The 22,876-nt window shown below is 46.0% G+C and overlaps 1 protein-coding gene across 3 annotated transcripts in view; it reads left to right on the top strand.

The window, feature by feature from the left end:
* The window catches only part of PAX5 (paired box 5), a 159,749-nt gene that overhangs the window by 51,487 nt on the left and 85,386 nt on the right, over positions 1–22,876 (top strand). For all 3 annotated transcript variants that reach the window (XM_090274426.1, XM_090274427.1, XM_090274428.1), the window contains exon 6: positions 11,199–11,374. In XM_090274426.1, the coding sequence (XP_090130552.1) occupies positions 11,199–11,374 (176 nt within the window). The remainder of the gene's footprint in view (positions 1–11,198; positions 11,375–22,876) is intronic.

Here is a 22,876-nt window from a genome sequence, read left to right as displayed (position 1 = left end):
TCTGAAATTCTCTGAATTGAATTTTGAGAATGTTTTCTTCATCCAGTAGTCAGAGACAGAATGGTGTGCCCAGAATCCCAAAACTGCCTGGAGATCAGTCTTAGCGGAGTAAGAGGCACTCAGAAGCTGAGACACTAGAGCTCTCAGTCTCACCTGGCCTGATAATTCTGCTGTGTGACCTTGGGCAAGTCACTTCCCCTCTCTGACCCCATTTCTCATCTGGTAACTGGAAATGATAATTGCTTGCCCACGTCCTGAGGTTGCTTGAAAATCAGATTAGCTGATGAATGTGAAAGCTCAGCATGAATATATACTTGAGGAGTGGTGCGAGTGGCAGTTATTATTGTTGTTACCATGTTCACATATGTCGTACCCTGTCTAGGCATGTATACTTGCCAGTATAATACAAGAATATGCCCTTACTGAGTACAGAGCCCAAAAAGTCAGTTGAGCTATGTAAAAAGGAATGATGGTGCCTCTATACAGAGTGAAGAGCCCCTATTAATTTGTGCTGGCTCCATTCCACGCCATCATAAATCCACAATGGACGTGTGTGTGTTTGGTGAAAAACACACTACAGATATACACAAAAGCCTCTTCAGTCCTTTTCAGCTGGGACAGGAGATGACACACGTTGGCAGACAGAGGCTGATCTCTGTGTATCCATGAGGTGTGAGCCAGTCCGAGTATATCTAACAGGTCAAGTTCTGAAATGAAGAAGCAATAAGCCAGTGAAATGGTACTATCACCGAAACATGATTGATCAATTGAATTCTATCAGAGACAGTGGACAGTGAGATTAACTCAGGCCTGATAGGTTCAATGAGTTAAAGCATGATGTTCATTTCAGCTTCATTTCACCAGTCTTTGCTTGTGAAATTGGTCAATCAATAGAGGTTGAAGATCATATATATATATATATATTGGGGACCATCTTATGGGGAATATAATCTCAGTGGCTGGCTTCTGGCTGGGGCGGCCTGCCTAGGGTAATGGAGACAGAACAGGGACTCCATCAGCCCCATCGAAATGGCCTGATATCTTCTCCAAATGAAAAGTATTTTTGGATCTCTGATGATATATCTTTTTTTCCTCCCACTCACTTTGATCTGTGACAAAACCCATACCCATCTTGGAGAAATATAGTGATTTCTCCTGAAAACATTTGTGCAATGATCAGATAGATACACTTCAAACTATGAATCTTTTTTTAAAAAGTAATATTGTCCTTGGAAAAAAAATAAAGAGTAATTTAAAAACTCAAGTGGGGGTAATGCAAAGATATCAGAGTAAATACGATTTTTAAGCCCATTTATTTATTTATTTCTGTGTAATGGGGGGTGGGCAGGGGACAGCCTGCTGTGTGCGTGGAAGCTGAAAAAGGGATGAACACACAAGAAGTCCTTCCAGGTATAATTAAAACGAAGCCTTTAGCATTCTTTGATCTCATTTAAAAGCACAATTCACAGAAACAAATCACCCTTTTGCTCCTAGTAATATTTCATTGGCTTTGGAATATTTTCACTATGGTGGTTAACATCCTTCCTAATTAGTGGGCATATCTCTGGAAGGTGGAGTAATTAGGTGCTACCGTATGAGGTAATGAACTTAGGCAGCATGGATTAGAGAGAACAAACTTGTCCTGTGGCACTGCATAAGGTATTTCTTCCTTCCTGCCTATTCTTTGAGGTCATCTTGATTCTTTTAAACATAAAATATTCCATCTCTTCATACCAACACCGTGAGAGTTTCGATAACCCACTCGCACTGTTTGTACATCAGAGCATGTATTAGGCTCTCGATAGTGGATAGTGGTGCTGAGCAGCTAGACAGAGAGGAAGGAGCCTTGCACACGTTGCTACCCTCCCCTACCCCAAGTCTTGCTTTCTAATCCTACTGAATTATAACCCTTTCTCATGCACCATGCTTTCTTGTGCTTCTAAGCCTTTGCCTATGCTGTTCCCTCTGGTTGAAATGCCCTTCCTTTTCTCTGCCCCTTTCTTTAGCTAACTCCTTCTGACTCTTCCTTAAGACTGGAGCTGTATCTTTTCCAGGGGACCTTTCCAGATCACCCTGCCCCAAAGTCTGGAGTTAGTGAGTGGTTTAGTGTACTAGGTTAGGAGCAGACTCTGGAGCCAGACTGCTTGGGTCGGGATTCTGTCTGCTCCATCTCTTAGCTCTGTGACCTTGAGCAAGTTGCTTAACCTCTCTATGCCTCAGTTTCTTCATCTAAAAAACAGGAGGGGGCAATAACAGACTTGGTATCACTGGGTCACTGTGAGGATTAAATAGGTAGGGTGTTTGGAATAGTGTCTGGCACAGAGGAAACACAGATTAGAGTCGGCTACTACCGTTTGGCTCTGGGAGCTGTCTCTTCTTCTCAGGCTCCCAGGACTTACTTTTCTGTGCTGGAATTATCCACTTGTCTGTGTCCTCCACTTGAGGGCAGGGGCTAGATCTGAAGCCCCTCTGTAACTCAGGTGCCCAGTGCAGAGCCAGACACCCAGCAGGGGTTTGGTGCATGTTGCTCAGGAATGAATGGACTCAGGAGGCTTGGAACAGAAATCGGGGGCCTGATGTTTTCCTAGACCCACCTCGCCTTGGACCAGCCTTCTGGCCCCAGACAAATCCCTTTGCCATCCCTGAGTGTGCAATCGTAGGCCCCGTGGGGCCTTTCTGTCCCTGACAGCCCACGACTCACTGGGCAACACACGACACAATCAGATTCACTCCAGTCAAACCTGAATGTATTTGGCGATTTTACAATTGTGCATTTTCCTTCTTCAAGAAGAAAGATTGAGTGAAACTAATGGCCGAATAATGGTAGTTCCGATGGAATTTTCCTCCGTGCCACTTCGATTTTTCTCAGTCTGCAGTCCCAGTTTAGGATGGGATTTATAAGATCACCTGGGACATTGACTTTGATTCTGGGCTGCCACAGGACATTTCTAGCCCTGCCACCCTGGTCCCCAACACAGGGCCTGGCTCATAGTAGATGATCTGGAAATTTTGCCAACTGACTCTTGTTGTCTGTGCCTGGTATGCTATCCCCCTAGCTCAGAACCTTGTCCCCTCCCCTTATATCAGGTCTGGCTCGGTTGGTCCCTCCTTCAGGCACTCTCCCCACCTCCCTTTGCTAGTCATCTCTAGGTCTCCCTAAGCATCTGAACGCCACCACGCAGAGAACAGAAACTCTGTAAATTGACTCTGAGTAGAAGAATTCATGGCATCTTGTTTTTGCTGTTGGACTCAGCAATATATGATTTTCTGTGTTTTCCTTTTGGTGTGTGTCGCCAGGAAGTTTAGAGCTCAATTCAGTTTTGGTAGTTTCTCATCCTCTTGTTTAAATTTTTATGAACTGCCTCAGACCTTTCTGAGAAGTAGGTAGAACAGAAACCCTTACTTGTTTCCTCCTCTGGGATGACTGATATAAGGGAGGTTACTCCCAAGAATTTCTACAGAGTTCTCTGATGATGCCAGAGACCATCCCATTGCTGAGATCCTTTGAACCATTCAGACCTGCTACCCCTAGAGGTCACTTATTCAGTCAACAAACCTTGATTAGCATCTTCTGTGCTTGAGGTGAGACAGACCAGGGCTCTGTCCCAGAGAACGCATACTCTTAGTAGGAAGGAAACAATTAATACTGCTAGAAGCAACTCATGTTTATTGAGCTCTTACTGTGTGCCAAGTACTATATACTAAGCATTTTACATTATCTTCATTCAGTTCTTTCATCAATTGCAGGTATCATTATTGCTCCATTTTATAGATGAAAAAATTGAGGATTAGAGAGATTAAGGAAGTTTCTCGAATACCATAAGCTTGGAAGAGATGGAGTGAGGATTTGAACCTGGGCCTGTCTGAATTTGAGGTGCCCAGGCTTCCCTAGTGTGCTATTACAGCATTCAGTTTTACTCTACAACATGTTAAGAGGTGTGCAAGTGATCTGCCATGTATTCACTATGACCTTGGACAAGTTACTTCTTATCTCTACTAGTTTCCCCAGCTATAAAATGGCGATTCTGAGAGGACCAACCTCATAGGATGGGTTGTGGGGAGTAAAATGCAGGCCGTCGTGGTCGCCTGTGTAGCTTGCTGAGGAAACCCGGGAGACAGCTAATTCACCCTGGATTGGAGGCAGGCTTCAGAGAGGAGGTCGGGTTTAGGCTGAGCCTTGATGGGTAGAGGTGAAGGGGAAGCCAGCAGAGGGAATGGAATGAATGATGGCATTGGAGAGTGATATGAAGGGACACTTGAGGAATGAAGAGTGGCCTGCTAAAATGGTGGTGTGGGGTGACTGGAGGGGAGACCCTGATTTGAAGGGGAGATCACGGAGGCCCGGAAGGCTTGGGCTGTGCCATGGGGAAGCCTTGGAAGGGGTTTTCTGGTGGAAATGGTGATGACCACAGCTAACATTGTTCGGACACTACCTTCCTGCCAGGTACCCTGCTAGGCACCTCCTGGGGATTATCTCATTTAATCCTTACCAAAGCTCCAGGGGTTGTCCCACATATCACTGTTCCCCATTTACAGATGAGGAAACAGGGCATTGGTGTTAGTAGTTGCCCTGAAAGTAAAAGGAGGTGGAGAGAGCGCTGGATCTTCAGGCAAGTCCCAGCTGCGGCTTGGTGACTCATCTCTCTGAGCCTCAGTTTTCTTATCTGTAGAATGGAATAAGAACACATATCTCACACAGTTGTTCTGAGGATCAGTGAAATGTAATGATGCCAAAATAACTCTGCCCAGTGCCTGGTCCTGAGCAGTGCTCCATCCAGGGTGAGGTCAGGGGCACTTGGAGAAGCTTGTGTCCCCATCATCTGTGTAAGTACCCCTTCATTCTTTGCTAGAGACAGAGGATGCTCTCACAGTTGTATGCAGGGCATTTTGCTAATATATCCCCAAAACAAATACCCCATCTCCTTCCTTTTATAACCCATAGTCACGCCTAGTCCCTCCTGTGGAGAAATTCTAGATCCACTATTGCCCTTGGCAAGCTTCGGTTGCATCTGAAACAATTTCTTAAAGCTACAAATTATACTGGTGTTCTGAACTTGGTTGGTCTCTGCTTTATAGACTGCTTTTAAGCCACTGCTGCCATCTGAGGAGATCAACCCCAAGCTCCCTGGCTCACTTGACTCAAGCTGGAAATATCCCAGGTCACACCAGTTCAGTCTTTCCAATCATACTAGCTCTAGACTGCTGTGGCAGGTGGCCTGCCAAGACCTGTCTCTGTCCCCTTGTTTTCAATGGGGGAGGCAGGTCGGGGGGCATGGTGGGTGCCAGAATCCTGGGGGAAGAAGCAGCAAACAGGTGGGGTGGCACCTACCATGGAACCCTGCAGGCCAGATCTGGAGAGGACCTTGGGGTAAGGATGTTGGGGACATTGTAGAGCATAAAAGCAATAATGGTGGGATCTGGGAGTTATTTTCACAATTTTAAAAAGATTAAGGGTAAATGTATCCTAGTGAGGAAAAAAGAAATTTCTTCCCATGTCTGACTTCCTCCCAGAAGCCCCACTCCCTTCACATGTCCATTCCTAAACCAAGTATTGGCAAAGGTAGGCTTGGGCAGTCATGTAAGGTTAGAATAAATATTGGGAGGGGGGGTCTCTTAAAAAGAATGCACAAACAACCAATGGGAAACTGAATTAATGCTTATTTAATACTATTTAGTAGAAAAAATCTAGGCAGATTTTGAAGAAAACAGAAATGACCAATTCAGCTTCCTTAGTTTATTGATGGGGCTCCTGAGGCCCAGAGAGGGAGAGGCACTTGCTTGGGCTCACACAGCAAGTAAGGGCAGAGCTGGGGCTAGAACCCAGATCTCCTGGCTCCCAACCCTTTTCCCACTGGGCCCTGCCACTGCCCTGCCATGCTGAGGAACAGCTGTGAGGATGAAGGAGGCTCTGTAAGGGTTCAGGCTCTGGTTGGGCTTTGTAGAGAAATGGAACTCCAAGAGAGGTGGGGGCCTGCCTGGTGGCTCCTATCTTCTTTCCTGGGGCTCCTACACCTCTGGCAGGGGTTACACCCCGAAGACCACGATGCCATAAGGGATTATGGAGATTCTTGTTTGTATTATTTCCCTCTCGGTGAGCATCTGCAGACATAAAGTACACAGTGATTTTTAAAGAAACAAACCAGAACCCTCCAAGAAAAATGCAAAACCCTTGATTCTGCTGTGCTCTGAAGAAAATGCAATGGGTTTATGATCTTTTAAAACACACAAGAGACAGCTTTCTCTTGACAGATGGGAATCTGAGGCTATTTTGTTTCCTCCCCCTTTGCGTGACCAGACCCGATTGTGTAAAGCTTTTAGCTTCAAAGCCGGGTTGTGAATAACATTGGTTTAACCTGAAATTTAAAGCCAGCATTTCTTTGCTCCCTGAGACGGGGCTTCCTGCCCCTTGCTCCCCTGAAGCTAGCTTCCAGAATGTTAATTCTGACAGCCATGGTTGACTAAGCCCAGCACTGGGTCTATTACATATTATTTGATTTGGAGTAGAAAAAAAAGATTTAAAGATACCATGCCCCCTGTATACCTTTGTACTTTTACCCATGTCTGTCCATATATTTAAGCACACCATTTACATTGCGAGTACAGGTTTTTCTCCCTGGAATAACACGGGTCCGGGAGTTTCTGTAGCCTGTCTCCAAGGCCACAATCCCCAGTGCAGTCAGACAGCATCTCTGAGGTACAGATGAGAAACACTACAGAAGCTTTCACTTGGGAGGCCTGGAGGTTCAGATCTGCCTTCGTGCTGTGGATCATTTTCTGGTATTCATTTTTGTAGTTGCCTGTGAGCATATACTCTGTTTGTTTGTGCACCTACTATGTGTGGCACCCAGAGGCAGATCGGCTATGTCCCTGGCCTGAGAACCATGAGCCTTTATGGGTTGCACTTATACCTTTACTGGTCTGATTATTTTCCAATGAACATTTGCCTCTTCTATTGGACATAATTCTATGGTGACCAGGGCTGGGCCAGTTGTATGCCTGATGTTAGCACAGTGCCTGCTTACTAAGGTTGGTTGAGGAAAGAAGGAATAAATGAATGAAAGTCAGATGGAGGGATACTGACATTTGCAGACCAGATCTGCGGAGTGAAGGCGGTTGTAACAAGTATTACTAACTTGTTCATTTACTCCAGAAATATTCCCTGTGGAGAGCAGAGTGAAAGTGAAGGGTCCCTGGAGAATGTGATTGGAGGGAAAAGCATCTGGGACATGAAGGAAGGCATCCTGGAGGAGGCGACATGCTTGCATGCTGTGTCTGTCCTGGCAACACTGTACATGTCAATGAGCAATGCTATACCTTCCATGTGGGCATGGTGGGTCACCTGCAGCTGACAGGCTAACTCGATGCATAACCTTCAAATGCCCACGGATGTAAAATTCATGTTGCCAGCTCCTACTCTTCCCTGAGGGGGAGACTTGAGAGCAGCGTTTAGAAAACATGGCTTTATCTAAAGGAACTGGCGATTCAGGCCCTGGGACTGAGAAACGTGAAGGCCGATTGTTTACCTAGCCCCCTCTCGTGGCTCTCCACTTCACCCAGCAGGGCCTCAGATCCTCTCTGGGACCTCCATGGCTGCCTGGCCACACTCCTGCCTGCCTCTCCAGAGTCTCCTGGGGTCCGTTCCTCTACTTCCTCTCTTTCTTTTCTCTCCTCTTGTCTTTGGGCCTTTGTACAGACAGTCTCCCCTGCCTGGCACTCCTACCCTCTGTGCCCTGCTGACCTTCCTCCACTTTCAGTTCAAGCATGACTTCCCCATGGAAGACTTCCCTGACTCCTCCTCGCTTACAAACAGTCAGTGTAAATATGCCTAGACACCTTTTCTGCTTAGCAGTAATCACAGTTTGTTGTCATAAGTCAGTATGAGTACTTGACCCAAGTGGGCTGCCCTCCGTGGATTGGAAGGAGGGGCCTTGGACATCACTGTAGCCTCTGTTTTTGTTTATAATGTTTCCTGGTATGGAGTAAACACTTTATCAATATTTGTTAAATAACTGAACAAATGATTTTATGTTCAGGAGAGTCTAAAGCCTTCTTAAGGAAATGACAGACCTCAGGCATCTGAACAAAGTGACAGGGTAGGTTTTATTCACCTTCTCCGAAGAGAAAGCAAGTAGAGGTGCTGGCCGGGGCAGGGCTGCAAGATCCATCACGATCAGGGTGAATGCTTGGAGAGGTGGCTCTTCTAGCCCGCGGTCCTCTACTTGGAGTGTCTAGGTCATCAAGACAGCCTAGACACCCTCCCAGCCGTGGGGGCCGTGGATGACTTTCAGAGAACCAGAGCAGGATGCAAGTCTTTCTGGACGACTTGCTGCAGGTCCCGGCGAAGCTGCCTCTGTTTGGAATATGTTCAGTGTTCTTGGGGGATGGGCCTCCAGGACCCCCAGTGCATGCACTTGACTTGGCCTATGCCCTGAGTCTTTACTCTGTGTTGGGCTCTACTCGGTGACCAGACTGTGACCTTGTACACAGCTGAGCCACCCTTTCTGAGCTTCCTCAGCGGAGGCCAAGCTCTGCCTTTCCTAAGCTCTGAGCTGTGCCAAGAGCCCATCCTGTGAACAGTGGGAGAGGGACTGAGCCTGAGGATATCTGTGGCAGGATGGCCTGGTGGGTGGGGAGGGGCCTCCTGGAAGGGTAGAGTTGGGGCATGTCTGATTGTGGAGCCCCACTGGGAGAGAAGAGGTGGGCAAGTGAGGCCTTGGTAGGAGTTGTCAGGAGCTGGCTGAAAGGAAGGAGCCTTCATGAAGAGTTTTAGGCCTGGCTGGCAGCATAGGGAATGGGCAGTGGGGAGTAAAAGTACAGTTGGCAGACAGAGAGAAGTCTCTTAAGAGTGGATGTGGTCTTGACATGGAGGAACCTGGTGGAAGCACTGTTGGACTGAGGCCAGGGTCAAGATTTGGCAGGAGTGGCTGGGGCGGGGATGACTGGCCAGAGTAATAGCCAAAGAGAAGCAAGCTGAGCCTTCTTCCCGTGTGTGTGTGTGTGTGTGTGTGTGTGTGTGTGTGTGAGCGCGTGAGCGAGACCTTTGATAATAGGGTTATTTGGTGGATGCCAACTAATGAGAGAACATGCTGGGCAGACACAGACTGGGCTGTGAGCTCCCACATCCTGCTAGTCCTGGTACCCATGGGGATGCACCATTATGGAAGAAAGGGCATCATGGTGTTGATGAGGGTGATGTCCTGTGGGCAGGGCAGGGACCCAGGCTATAGTATCCTCTGTGTTCAAAATTCATCTGGGATCCATTTTTTCAGGGTGCTCATGAGCCACCTCTAAGGGCTCTTCTTGTGGAAGATGCTGGGGTGCTCTGAGCTGTTAGCCTTTCCAGGGACTTTGAACAGCCAATGCTCATGTGAACCCCACAGCTTGTGTCTTTATTCAACTATCAGACCCTGTGTTACATTTGCCCCCAGATAGGACAGTGGAGGAAACACCAACTTTTGGCAGCATCTCAGTGACACAATATCCCATTGCTTCAGGCTCCTTGGTTTGGCCTCATTCCTTACATGGGTGGGTTTAACATGATGAACAAAGTCTAGGCCAGCAGTGTGCGGTAGAGGGTCGGGGTGGGGGAGGTAGGGCAAGGCCTTGTATGAGAAGGCACCTGTCAGTGAGATATTTGATGCCTGCTGGTCCCCCCTGCATTTGCTTCCCAGTGGCACAGGCAGAGGCTGTGTTCCTGGGCCTGGGTTCCAGCAGAGTCTCTGCTCAGCCCTGTGTGAGCAACTTGGTCCTAGAGAGCCCTGGGGAATGACGGCCCTTGAGGTTATTTTCACCTGGAAACTTTTGGCCTCCTTGTTTTCTTTCATTTTGAACAGTTCAAGCCCCAGGCTTACAAAAGTTATTCCAGTCCATTTGCTTTTTTTAATTGATAATTCATAATATTTTCATTGACATGCAAGCATCATCATCGAAGACTATTATAGTGTGAAGAACTAATGATAAAGAACACACAGAGAACTTAATCCTGTACTTTCTTGGTAATTTACATTTTTGAATAGGCAATACATTTAAAGGTCTGCAACGAAACAAAACAAAACAAGCTTGCTATGAAGTTTCCCTCCCCTTTGCTTACCTCCACTTAGCTCCTACTTGCCTGAATTATCTGTTCCAGAGTTCTTGTATGTGTGTGTGTATTTTATATAAAATATATTTTAATATGTATATGCATTATATAGTATATATTAATTATATAATTAAATAATTATAATATATCATGTTAATAGGTATGTATTATATTGCTCTATGTATATTTTATATAAATATATAATGAATTATATAAAATGCCTTATTTTCTTCCTTTTTACACAAAAGGTTGCAATTATACATGCTGGACTTTACCTGGCTTATTTATTTTTTATATAATAATGTATCTTGAAGTTCTTTCCATATCAATTCACAGAGGTCATCCTCTTTCCTCTGCAGCCACACAGGATTCCATGGTGTGGACATTCTGTGACTTATTTATATCCAGCCCCTACAATGTAAACTCCTGGGTTGTTTCTAGTCTTTTGCTGCTGGAACCTGAACGTTATCACTTCCCATATGTATAAACCCAGCTATAAAATAAATTCCCAGAGGTGCAGTTGCTCTATCAAAGGGAATGTGCATTTGTCATCTTGACAGATTTTGTCAAATTGTCTGTTGTAGGTGTGTGACCAGTAGGCTTCCATCAGAACGGCACGAGGGTGTCCGTTTCCCTACAGCCTTTCTAACAGTGTTTTATTGACTGGTCACATGATGTGGTGACAAATGTCCCCGGTAAGGGCATGAACTCTGGGACAAACCTGTACCTCCAAAGGGATCACCAGTGTAAGAGAGGCAGTGGCACCTGCTGATTAATCCTCTAGAGTCAAACTTAGCTCCAGTCCTCAGGCAAATCACTTGATCTTTCTAGACCTCAATGCTCTCATCTGAAAAATGGGAAAATCACATTGTCTTCAGTGGGATCCCCGTGAGGATTAGACGAGAAGAGGCTTGTGAAAGGGGCTGCGCACAGTGCCTGCACATGGCCATGGGGTCTGGCTCTGCACTAGCCAGCAGGGTGACTCTGGCCAGGGGCCCCTTGTTGGTTTCTGGGCTCGTGGATCTCACAGGCCGTCTTCCCAATCTCAGGTCTGACCTGTCTTTCTTCAGCAACTCATGTAAGCCGTACTCACCTTCCTCTCTCATGCTCATCAAAGGTATTCAGGAGTCTCCGGTGCCAAATGGTCACTCGCTGCCGGGCAGAGATTTCCTCCGGAAGCAGATGCGGGGAGACCTGTTCACGCAACAGCAGCTGGAGGTGCTGGACCGCGTGTTTGAGAGGCAGCACTACTCGGACATCTTTACCACCACGGAGCCCATCAAGCCTGAGCAGGTATGCTCCATGACGCGCTGCCTGCCACGCCTCCGCCCAAACGCAGGTCCGGGTGGTCCTCCCGCAGGCGTCTGGCCGGGTGTGGGTGAGAGCACCAGGTTCTACTCAGAGGCAGCTTCTGCTTGTTCTTGGCCAAACCTGGTTGGTCACCACATGCCACGAAGTCAGGAGGACTTGTTTGGGGTCCGGGAGACTTCTTGCCCCAGTGCCTCTGTCTCCCTGGCTGGCCAGGAGAGGATGTGACTTCACTGGCTGCTCTGCCACTGCTGAATGGTGGCCTTTCCCAAGGGCTCTTTGCTCAGGGGGTGTAATGATCTTCCGGACCACTCGAGGTGGTCTTGGATCATTATCCTGTCAGGGTGAAGGCAGGAATATATAAGCACTTTATGGCCATAAGCCATGTTATAATGGTACGGGTGTGTACCCCACAGCCAGCCCTCTTGTTAGGTTGTCCTGCCATGCTTTTAGGGGCTGAATCCAAGGGTTTGGGACTGAAGAAATGTCTCACTGGGCAAACACCCAGCTGCGTCATTGGCAAGAGAGGAAAGAAAGCGGGAGGAGGACCACTTGCTGAACAGCCTGCTGCTGCACTGCCCTGGAGAGAGAGGCAGTCACTGCCTATGGTCACAGAGATGGGACCAGAAAGGGTCTGCCCAGTGAGAGGCTCTTGGGGCGTGGGTAAGGTCCAGATTCAATTCAGGACACTAGCTCCTGATGCTCAGTCTGTGCCAGGCCCTGGGATGGTGTCCTTGTTGGCATGAGAGGCCCAGATACTGTTTCTGCCTGCCAAGATCTCCCATGGGTCAGAGAGACCTATGAGCAATGACTTTCCCAGAACTTTGCTAGCTGGTGCTGGTGATGAGGATTGGCCATGCTGAGCGTCTTCTGCATGCTAATTAGATGATGCTTCTGACATTTTCTGTAGGTTGTGTACACAACTCTTGTGGAGAGGAGAGTTGCCCAAGGGGACCTTGGGTGGTGAGGAGTGCGCAAGGTCTTGGGGCCACCATCCTATGACAGTCTGGCCACCTCTCAGCATTTCCTATGAGGGCTCTCACAGACCATTGATCCACTTTGTTTTCAGATGGGGGAACAAAGCCCAGAGAGGTAAAGAGACTTGCCTAAGGCCACAGCAAGACATGTATTCATGTAACGAACACTGATGAGTGTCTACTATGTGCACAACACAGAACAGATACTAGAGGTACATTTGTGAACAAGAAAGGCTTGAACCTTCCCTCTGGGAGCCTACACATGTGTGAAAGAATCACAATAAATAAGAATAACCCAAAGGGTTGTGGATTACAGATGTGCTAGGTGCTGAGGAGGGCATGTCTGAGGTTCTTCAAAACACATGGAGCAGAGACTGAGCAAGCTTGAAGGGTAAATGCATTTATGCTAAGCCCAAATGGGCTGGGCTGAATCAGGAGAAGGCACATGAGTGTGGGTGAAGTGCCTGGCAGAAGGAAGAGCAAGTGCAAAGGCCCTGAGGTAAGAGGAGGGTGGTGGGGGTGAAGAACAGGAGGAGAGTCAGTGGCTGTGTTTCAGGGAATGGGCTGCCAAGAGAGGTGGGAAGTGATGTGGGGAGATGGGCCTAGCCATGTAGACTGTGGTCAGGATGTGGTCTTTGTCCTAGAGGTGGAGTGAAGTCTCCTCCGGGAATGGCGCCGTTGTGTGGGCTGGACAGACCTGATCCCACACACTTTAGGTTCTGGGTTTTAGGGAGAAGAGTTTGTTTCCATCACAAACAGCCTTTCCCACTGCTCAGAGCTCCTCTGAGAGATGGCCAAAGCCACATTTCATCTGACATGGGAGGGGAAAGAAAATGAATTTATTCAGAAAAACTTCCTTAGATGTGGCCCACCTTTCCTTCTAGAAGCTGGGAGAAAATTTATCTTCCAACCATTGACAAGATCACATAATTTGAGCACTGTGGAAACTACAGAGGCAAGCTTTCACCCTCCATCTTTAAGAGGCCCAGAGAGGGGACAGATTTGTGTGAGGTCATCCAGTAAGTGAGGGGTGCAGAGCAAGGGAACAGGCACAAAGCCTCTAGCATTTCCTCCAGTAAGCCCTTATTTACTTATGCAGACATTCAGTATTAGTGACTATGTCTCCCTCTGTGTTTCCCATGATCCTCATGGAAACTCAGACTCTGAATCATAGTTCATTTAGCCTAGAATGCCCAGAAAGACCAGGCAGAGACTGCAGGGCTTCATAATCGGGAGGAGGCCCTCCATGTATATATCCATTTGCTCACATGCTCATTTATCCAACATGCTTTCTGCACGTTGGCTGTGAGCCTGGCACAGTGCCAGGCACCCAGTGGGGAGAGAGATGAATCAGGCATCAGCTCCCAGGGGCAGTGTCATGTGGATTCAGATTCTGCAAAGCAAGGGAGAAAGTCCTGTAGCCCTGAGGAATGGAGTTGTCGCCTCAGCTGTGCGCATCAGGGGGGATGTTAGGGAGGAGGCGATGTTGGAGGACAGGTTGATAGGTCCATGCAGAGATGGGGCCTGATGGAAAGGAGACCTGAATTACCAACTCTGTGAGGTCTGCTTTCTAGCAGTGTCGCTGTGCGGTGTCCTTCAGAATGATGCGGACATGGCCATGGGCCTGTATCTGACTGCGTGGGCTGAGGCGGGGCCTGCAGGCGAACCTTGTGGTGGGATAATGACTGACTCAGGGCTTCTGGTTAATCTGCTTCACCTCCCTGTAATGTGTGGTAATGAGGAGAGATGGAAGGTGAGGCCGCGGGGCCGCTGGGCACACACACAGGCACTGGACTATGAATGACATACCCTCGCTCCCAATTCCCAATCACTTTGGACAAATGATGGTCCAGGCAAGGGGCTGCAGACTGGGAAGGCGGGCACGTCAAGGGTACAGGTTCCTTGAGCCCCATCCTGCTTGCTTTCGCCTTGCCTTGTGAGCCCCAGGGCGGGCAGGACGGTGGCGCCTGGAAGGGGGCCTGGAGCTCTGGCTGCTGGGGCTGGCCCCTCTTCTGTTGTGAGGACATCCGTGACTCCGAGGGCTAGTGGCCCAGGTGGGGGCCTTGCTGTCAGTTGTATTGAGCAGCCTGGTGGGGAAGAAAGAGTATTTGCTGGCCTTGGAGTTGGGGGAGTTGAACTTGAGTCCTGGCTCTGCCCTGTTGGGCAAGTCACTTTTTTCCTGGAACTCAGTTTTCATATGTGAGGCACTAGGAATTGTGATTTTGATAACGATAGCAATAGCAGTAGCAATAACAACAGTGATCTTTCTCACCTACACATGACACTGTACAATTTTCAGATACCTTTCCCTTCCATTCTCTCACTGGACTCTCAATGTAAATGCCTGCTAAGCAGGCTGGGCAGGTTTGTGAGCCCCATTTTACAGATTGAAACATTTCCTCTCAGACTGTTCACGCTTTGTCAGGCCCAGGGGGCTTCTGGGATTTTTCAAGGCCACAGAGCTAGAATTTGACCTCAGGATCTTCTGTCTTTATCTTGCACAAGATGGTTACATGGGTCTTCATGTCCTGGAAAAATTCTAGAAGCTGGTTTTCTGACTGGCTGGTTTCCAGAACCAGCCTTTGGTAGTCAGAGTCCACCTGTCATTCTAGAACCCTTAGAGACTTGCCATAGGCTTGGGTGCTCAATTCCTCCTAAATCACCCACCCAAACGCCCATGGGAGGAACCTTCTTCAGGGCCAGGTTGGGGTCCTGCCAGTGACGTCCATGAGCTCAGGGCCTGGCCTCACCTTGCTGCTTTTCCTGCCGAGATCTACCCTGGGTGGATGGGCCCAGGCTTCTTACTTTAATAGGGAACCTTAGTAAACCCTTGGTCCTGGGTGGAAGGGGTTAATGTAGACACATTCCTGGGGCGATGCAATAACTTCCTTTTCAAAATGGTTATAGAAAAAGCACTTCTGTTTTCTCTACGTGTGGAGTGAGTAAAAATCACCTTGGAGAAGAAAAGAAAAAAATGAAGTAACAACTGCTGGTGGTGTGTCGTGTGTGCACATGCATGTTTCTGTTTCAAACAGGGAAATCTGTTTTAGGAAAACTGGAGTTGATGCTGTCGTGGGCCCTGTGCTCCTGGTGGGAGCTGGTCCCTCCTTTGGCCTTGGCAGGAAGGCTGCCGCTGAGCACAGCCTGCCGTATTTACTCTCGGCAGACTATTAACCAACACCAAGCTATTAATCTGGCTTTTGAGCCTTCACTAAAGCCCATAAAAGCTCACAGTTGTCAAATGGAGTTCATTTTAATTTCCTTTCAATCACAGTAAATTATTCAGGTGATAAATCAGCTGGAGCAGCCTCCTGGCTGTAATAGAAACCCTAATTCCTGGCTAATTATCCAGCCCATTGCTGCCAACAGATCAATACGGGTGCAAAATGGAACAGGCCCAGGGCCCTCCCTCCCATTGGGCCAGAGACAGAAAGACAGCTGGGGAAGGGGGGACATGCTGCTGACCTCCCAGGAAGTTCAAAGGTCACAGGGGTTAAATCGAGAGAAGGCCTATCCCTCGTCTGACAGAGAAAGCCACCAGAAATGCCTCCTGCTCTCATATGCTGCTTTGCCTTCTGAATTGTGGCATTTCTGCAGGCTGGTATGTCTGGGGCTGAGCACTGCCTGCTCCTGTGGGCATCCTGCTCCTGGGAAGGGGCTGGTTTGTGTTTTTGAGCATGAGTTTGGTGATCAGGGATGGCCTTGAACACCTACCTGTCTGAGTCAGAAAAACGGTTGGGACTATGGGGAAAAAGATGAGGTGCCAGACATGGTTTCTTTCCTCAGGGAGCTCAGGTTCCTGTGTAGAGTGGATCTCTGTCTACCAGGGGAGGAGGGAAGGGGAGGAGACAGGTGTGCAGGCTAAGATGGGGGGAAGGCTTCCTGGAGGAGGTGTCCTTAGTGCTGTGCCTTGGGAGATGGGCAGAATCCAGTGCTGTGGAGATTGTAGAGTTGGCTGGAGAGGGCATTCTAGGCAGAAGGAACAGCCTGGGCAAAGTTATGAAGAAATGCAGGTGTGGCAGGAAACTGCAAGCTGATCTAGGTGGTTGGAATGCAGGGTAAGTGAAAGGAAGTCAGGGGCATGGAGCTGGAGAAGCAGGAGGAGACCTAAATCCCAGAGGGCTGGAACGTGCAGATGAGGAGGTCTGGCTTTGCTTTGGGAACAGTGTGTCCCAAAGAGCCCCGTGCCTGTGGCCTAGACTATTCTGCTCACCTGGAATCAACCTTCACTGGGGCCTCCTGCCTCCTGCCCATCCCTGCTGCTACTGTTTGTTCTCTCTTCTGGAAGCCCATCCCCACATAAGAGCCCCTCCTGGTTCCTCACCACTCGAAATCCAACCTCAGTCCTTTATCCCCATCATGACCCTTCACCGCCCTCATGCCCCTCTGCCTGCTTATGAGATGCTCTGACTGTGGCCGGGCCTCACTGCCCTCTATGGGATGGGCTCCTCCTCTGTCTGAGGGGGCCACAGACCATGAGCTGGTGTGTGCATATGTATGTGTGCGCATGTGTCTGTGTGCATGTGCGTGAGCAATGGAGCACCAGGGATGGCTCTGAGCAGGCAGGGTGGCAGGTACTGCAGTTACTATTACTTTCTCAGTGTTGTTCTCACTCCAACCCCCTGCTCAGGGTTTCCCTGCATGGGACATTCTTCAGTCTGTTTTTAAATCTGTTCTGTCCAGGGCCATTAGGAGACCTATCTGCCCGAGGAAGTCTTCACTGACCCACTTCAGCCTGCACTGACTTGCATCTTGTCAGAGCTCATAAATGCATTGGGTTCTCATCACCACTGTGGTCATTGTTGTGGCGACTGTGTATCCGTTGATCACCATGTGCCTGACCGTGTTCTAAGAACTCTTCTTGCTCCTCATCTGAGCAACGAGAAGCCTCTGCAAGATTTTAAACCAGGGATTATCAGGATTCAATCCAATACAGATTAGAAGATTATTCTGGCTGCCATGAGGAGAGTTAGAGTGTGAGGGACTAGGAGGCTATTGCAGGTGATGTTGCTGTCCCCTGGATGTCACTGTATCCCTGGAGATGGTGGCCTGCCGTGCCTGTGGCATTGACTGTTGTGGCCTCATGATGCACTCACTGTGTCTCTCCCTTCTGCTCCCCTACCTCTTCCCATCTACCCCCAGAACCCAATTCTCTAACCAGGCTCCCAGGGTTACTAGAGTTGAGCTCATATTTGATTCTGAGCTTCCTGGTGGCCAAAGCAAAATGGGAAACACAGTCCATTGTGTGCTTCTCATTGTCCACCAGGAGAAGACAGGCCAGTTCCCCAGAGGAAGCTGTGTTTTTTCTGACACTTAAGTGGAAAGGAAATTATCATATGGTGTTCCAATGGGAGCCCCTGCAGAGGCAGAGGGCACAGTCTTCAACACACCTATAGAGATGCTGCAGCAGGTTTTATAAGGCTGTGTCCAATGGATAAATGCAATGATCACATGCTAATCAGTGCATTTCTGCAGGGGCAGGGCTGCTGTGAACACACAGCTCAAGAATGTAACCTTTCTAATAGCCCAGCTTAAACTAAGAAAAACCGCATCCACTCCAGGGTTAGCCAGTCCTAGATTTTCCAATTTGATGCTCCAGGAAGATGTGCTACTACCTGGGGGCTCTGTGACCTCCTGCCACCCAAGGACCTGTGGGAAAATATCTCCCCACCCCAGTTAGAGAAGCTTATATCTATAGGAATATACTTTACCATCAACTCAACTCTTGACTAGGAGGAGAATTTAGTGGTTTGCATTTGATGTCTCTGATGAGGACTTGATTGATGTACAAGAACTTGGTGGCTATTGAAGAAGGGAAGAGTCATATGTGTTAGAGATTACAGAAGCAGATGGCTCACCCACCCAGGTACAGATGGAGAAAATGGAACTGAGAGAGGGCCTTCCCTGGGAAGCAGGCATGGTCTGACCTAACCACCACCTGGAAGCCTGATAAACCAGAGGCAGATTTCTGACCTCAAGGCACAGTGATGCTTCCCAGGGTGGACATGGTCCAGGGAATGTCCTGGACTCTGACCAGTCCGATGAGTGACTTCTCCCATGGAAGGAACTACGAGAGGGTGGTAGTAGCAGGGAGAAGGGTGAGAGTTCCTTTTCCAGTTCTTCCCAGTATGAGGAGAGGGGGTCTAAACCCCCTTTTTCTGAACTGAGGTGCTTACGCAACATTTAACTTGGACGTCATCTTGCCTTTGGAATGAGATAACGACAAGGATTATGCTGGAATTCTTGCTGCCTAGATCTCTAGAGGTGCTGGATATGTCTCAGCTGTGCTCTCCCTTACCCTTCAACTGTCATCATTGCAAAGGGACCCAAGGGGCCGCAGCCTTCTTCACTTGCTCTGCTGACTACAATCTTATCTGGGGATGCCTATTTCTTCCTAAAGAGCTCTTGAAATATTTTCTCAACAGCTGAGTATTCTGAGTACTTTTGTCTTCCTGTGGATCAAACAGAAGTGTGTCTACCCAAGAAGAATGACTGTGCTGGATTTGCAAGACTGGGGACTATTTGAGCTATGAGCAAGTAGTCACAGTGTGAAAGCAGGGGATGGACCCCTGGGCTTTCGTGATGGCTCCTGCGATAGTCACTTTTTTCTGGGTTGTGGTTTCTGCCTTTGGGCTGGGGGATTAGACAGGGTCATCCTTGAGATCCATTCCAGCACAAATATTCCGTAAGTGATCAAAGAAACTGGAACTCCGTCTCTTGTTTTTATTTTGACTTGTTTACAGTTTTTCCTCCTGTCTGTTTCACTCTTTTAGATGACAGGTAAATTCTTTGTATGTGGGATTTAAAGATTACAAGTGAATTGTCAAGGAGCTGCCTGTGCCTCGCTGGGATGTGCTTTCATTCATTTATTCATTCATTCATCCAAGAAATTTCTACAGATATGTCATGTCAGTGACATTGACCACCTGTCCTGTGCTGTGTGGTGCAAAGAGCAATAGCCGCAGCCAAAGGTATTGTGTGAAATTCGACTTTTGAGTAGAGATATTTTCCCCCAAACAAGACTAACCAATATTTGCAATAAACAAAAGACAAAAGAGACAGAAGGACAGGTAATTTTACTCCTACAGCTTGTTTGTTTTGAGAGTGCAGCGGAAGAGTGGCCTAAGAAGTTTGGCTAGTCACAGAGCTCTTAAAAAACCCCAAACCTTTATTATATTGTAAATTGCCCACCCCCAAAGAACATAGATTTCTGGTTTTGATAACAAGGTCTGAGCTATTGAAGACTCCCCTTCCATCTCTAACAATAGAAATACTGGATCAAATGTAACAGTTAACTATTTTTGATATATAGCTGAGGTTTAAATAATGAAAGGGAAATCCTTAGGATCTAGAAATTAAGAAGGAGCTCAGAGTCAGAACTTTAAGTGAATGAGCTATTATTGTCCAATAACCCAGGGTACTGGTACTGGATATAGTTCCTAGTGAACAAGGGCTGGGATTTGATGCTGGTGTTGAGATGAAAGATAGGGCCTTAGACTTATATGATATGGGAGATGGAACATGAACTCCTGCAGAAAACTTGAAACCTGGAAGGACTAAACTTTCCATGGAGTGAGTGCTAGGCAAATTTCTCCTACAGGCAGAGGAAAGCAGAAAGGAAGCTTGGTTCTGCATGGGACTCAGAATGGAACAAAAGTTTCCCATGGGAAGCTGAAATCCCAAGCTTGTGCCTTATACAGGAGTGGTATCTTACTTTATATTATTCACAAGAAAGCCAAGAAGAGAAAGTAATATAAAAACTAGGCCCATATCAGTGAAATTCTTGAGATACCTAGCAGAAGCACATGAAAAACTTTCATCTGGATCCTTCCACAATCTAGTACATACAACATACCTATAGAGTAAATGATAACTACTGAAGGTGAGCTCACAATTTAAAAATTGCAAACCATACAAGGAAATGAGGGCAAGTCAGGAGACATAACGGGAAAATTAGTATTCCAAGAACCTACAATCAGAATCAGAAAGAGACTGTCAAATGACTAAAGAGATGAAAAAAGGACTAGAAACATTGCAAAAGAATAAAACATCATGAAAAAAGGATAATAAGATTAAAAAATACAAATTAAATTTCTAGAAATAAAAATTTTAATTATCAAAATTAAAAGTTCAGTTTATTTTTTTTTTAATGCTAGGTAAGACACAGCTGCACAGAATATTAGTGATCTGAGTGACAGCCAAGGAAATTGCCAGGAATGCAGCACAGAAATCTAGAGTTGGGAAATATGAAAGAGACAGTAAGAGTTTAAACAGAATTTCCTGTGAAGGTCTAATGCACATCTAATAGGTGCTCTGGAAAAATAAATAGGAAAAATAGAGGTGAAGCAATATTTGAAGAAATAATGGCTAAGGAATTTGTAGAACACAATTTTTGTAAGATGTGTATCATTACGATGAACAAGCATTGTAAATCCCAAGCAAGTTACATAAAAATAAATGCATGTCTAGGCAAAACTGGTGAAATTGAACATCAGAGACAAAGAGAAAATTATAAAAGCAGTCAGAGAGAAAGTATAACTTTTAGATTGACAGGGCACTTTTAAATCATCAATAGACATCTGAAGACAAATAGAAATTTTCTTTAAATGTTGAGATAACAATTAACCTATACTCAGGTAAATGATCATTTAATGGTGAAGTCAAAGACATTTCAGACAAAAAGGGAGAGAATTTACTACTTATGGGACTGTGCTGAACAGCTAAATAATATATTCTAATAAGAAGGATCTGAGAGACTTCCAATTGCAGTTCTGATATATAAAGAGCCTGGAGTCATCACTCATGTATTTATAAGAAATAAAGCTGAGCAAACTGAAAATCAACAACTTTTCTTGACCCTTCAAGGAAGTGAAGTTACAGGCAGTTACTGAAAAATCTGGAGAGATGGGAGAACACAGAGAGTAACAGCTGAGATCTGTCAGATGAATATAAAACTTCATACTAAAGAACTATTTTCCTTAGTTTCTATTATCCAATATATCACGTCCAGCTTTCAAAAAGAGTTAAGCAAGAAAAAACACAATCTAAAGAGACAAAGTAAGCATTAGAACCAGAATCAGCTATGACACAAATTTTAGAATTTTTAGACAGGGAATTTAAAATAACTGTGATTGATATATTAAGAGCTCTAAAGGAAAAAGTAGATGGCATGAAAGAACAGATGGGTAAGGTTCAGCAGAGATATGGAAACTAAAAAAAAATCAAAATAAAATGCTAGAAATAAAAATCACAGTAACAAATACAGTGCCTTTGATCGATTCATCAGTAGATTGAACATAGTCAAGTAAAGAATCAGTGAACTTGAAGGTATGTCAGTAAAAACTTCCCAAACTGAAATGTAAAAAGAAAAAAAGGATGGAAGAAAAAAAATAAAAATCCCAAACTACTAGAAGAGAATATTCAAGAATTGTGGGATAATTTTAAAAGGCGTAACCTATGCGTAATTGGAATACTGGAAGGAGAAGACAGAACGAAGAAAAATATTTGAAGTAACTGAGACTTTTCTAAAATTAATGACAGATACCAAACCACAAATGCAGGAACTCAGAGAATATCAAGGTATTTTGATATCCACACCTATGCTATTCAAACATCAGGAAAGCAGATAGAGAAAATCTTTTAAAAAGCCAGAGGGGGAAAAACCACCTTACTTACAGAGGAATAAGGATAAGAATTATAGTGGATTTAATGTCAGAAACCATGAATATAGGAAGAGAGTGAAGTGAAATACTTAAAACATCAGAAGAAAAAACTACCAAACTAAGTAGAATTCTATATTTTGGAAAATTATTCTCTAAAAGTGAAGTAGAAATAAAGACTTTCTCAGTCAAACAAAAATGGATTGAATTCATGAGCAGCAGACCTACTTTGCAAGAAATGTTTAAAAATATAGTTCTTTAGGGAGAAGAAAAATAATATGTCAGAAACTCAGATCTACAAAAAAGAAAGGAATATTTATTCAGGGAAGGAATAAATGAAGGGAAAAGGAATTCTTTGATTTTTCTTATTTAAAAGATAACTGTTTAAAGTTTTAATAATAACAATGTATGGGTTGATTATAACATATGGATAAGGGAAATAAATGACAGCAATGTCACAAGGGGCAGGGAGGGGCAAGAAGGGGCAGGAGACATGGTTGTTGTAAGGTAGTTTTATTTACTTGCAGCAAGTAAAGGAGACAGGGGATTCACGTTCAAAGCTCTGCCTCCCCAAAGAGAGACTTAGGCATTGCTTATATGCTATTTGGTCAATGATACATTGATTTCAATTGGCTACGCTTATCTGGGTTGGATTGCTGTCAAGCTCATCCTGTTTACAGTTGGTCTGCAAAATACTCTACTAGATTTTAACATTTAGCAAGAATAGCATTTAGTAAGAATGACCAAGACCTTGAGACCTTTGTCCTATCTAACACTTTTAGAGGCTACAGACAATTCCATGAGGTCATGGAATTAGTGGTATTATTTTTTCAGCTCAGATAACTTGATCC

This window comes from Furipterus horrens, unplaced genomic scaffold, assembly GCF_987537825.1.
Source record: "Furipterus horrens unplaced genomic scaffold, mFurHor1.1.pri manual_scaffold_4, whole genome shotgun sequence".
In the NCBI taxonomy this organism is placed as follows: domain Eukaryota; kingdom Metazoa; phylum Chordata; class Mammalia; order Chiroptera; family Furipteridae; genus Furipterus; species Furipterus horrens.
This window is presented reverse-complemented; position numbering and strand designations above follow the sequence as displayed.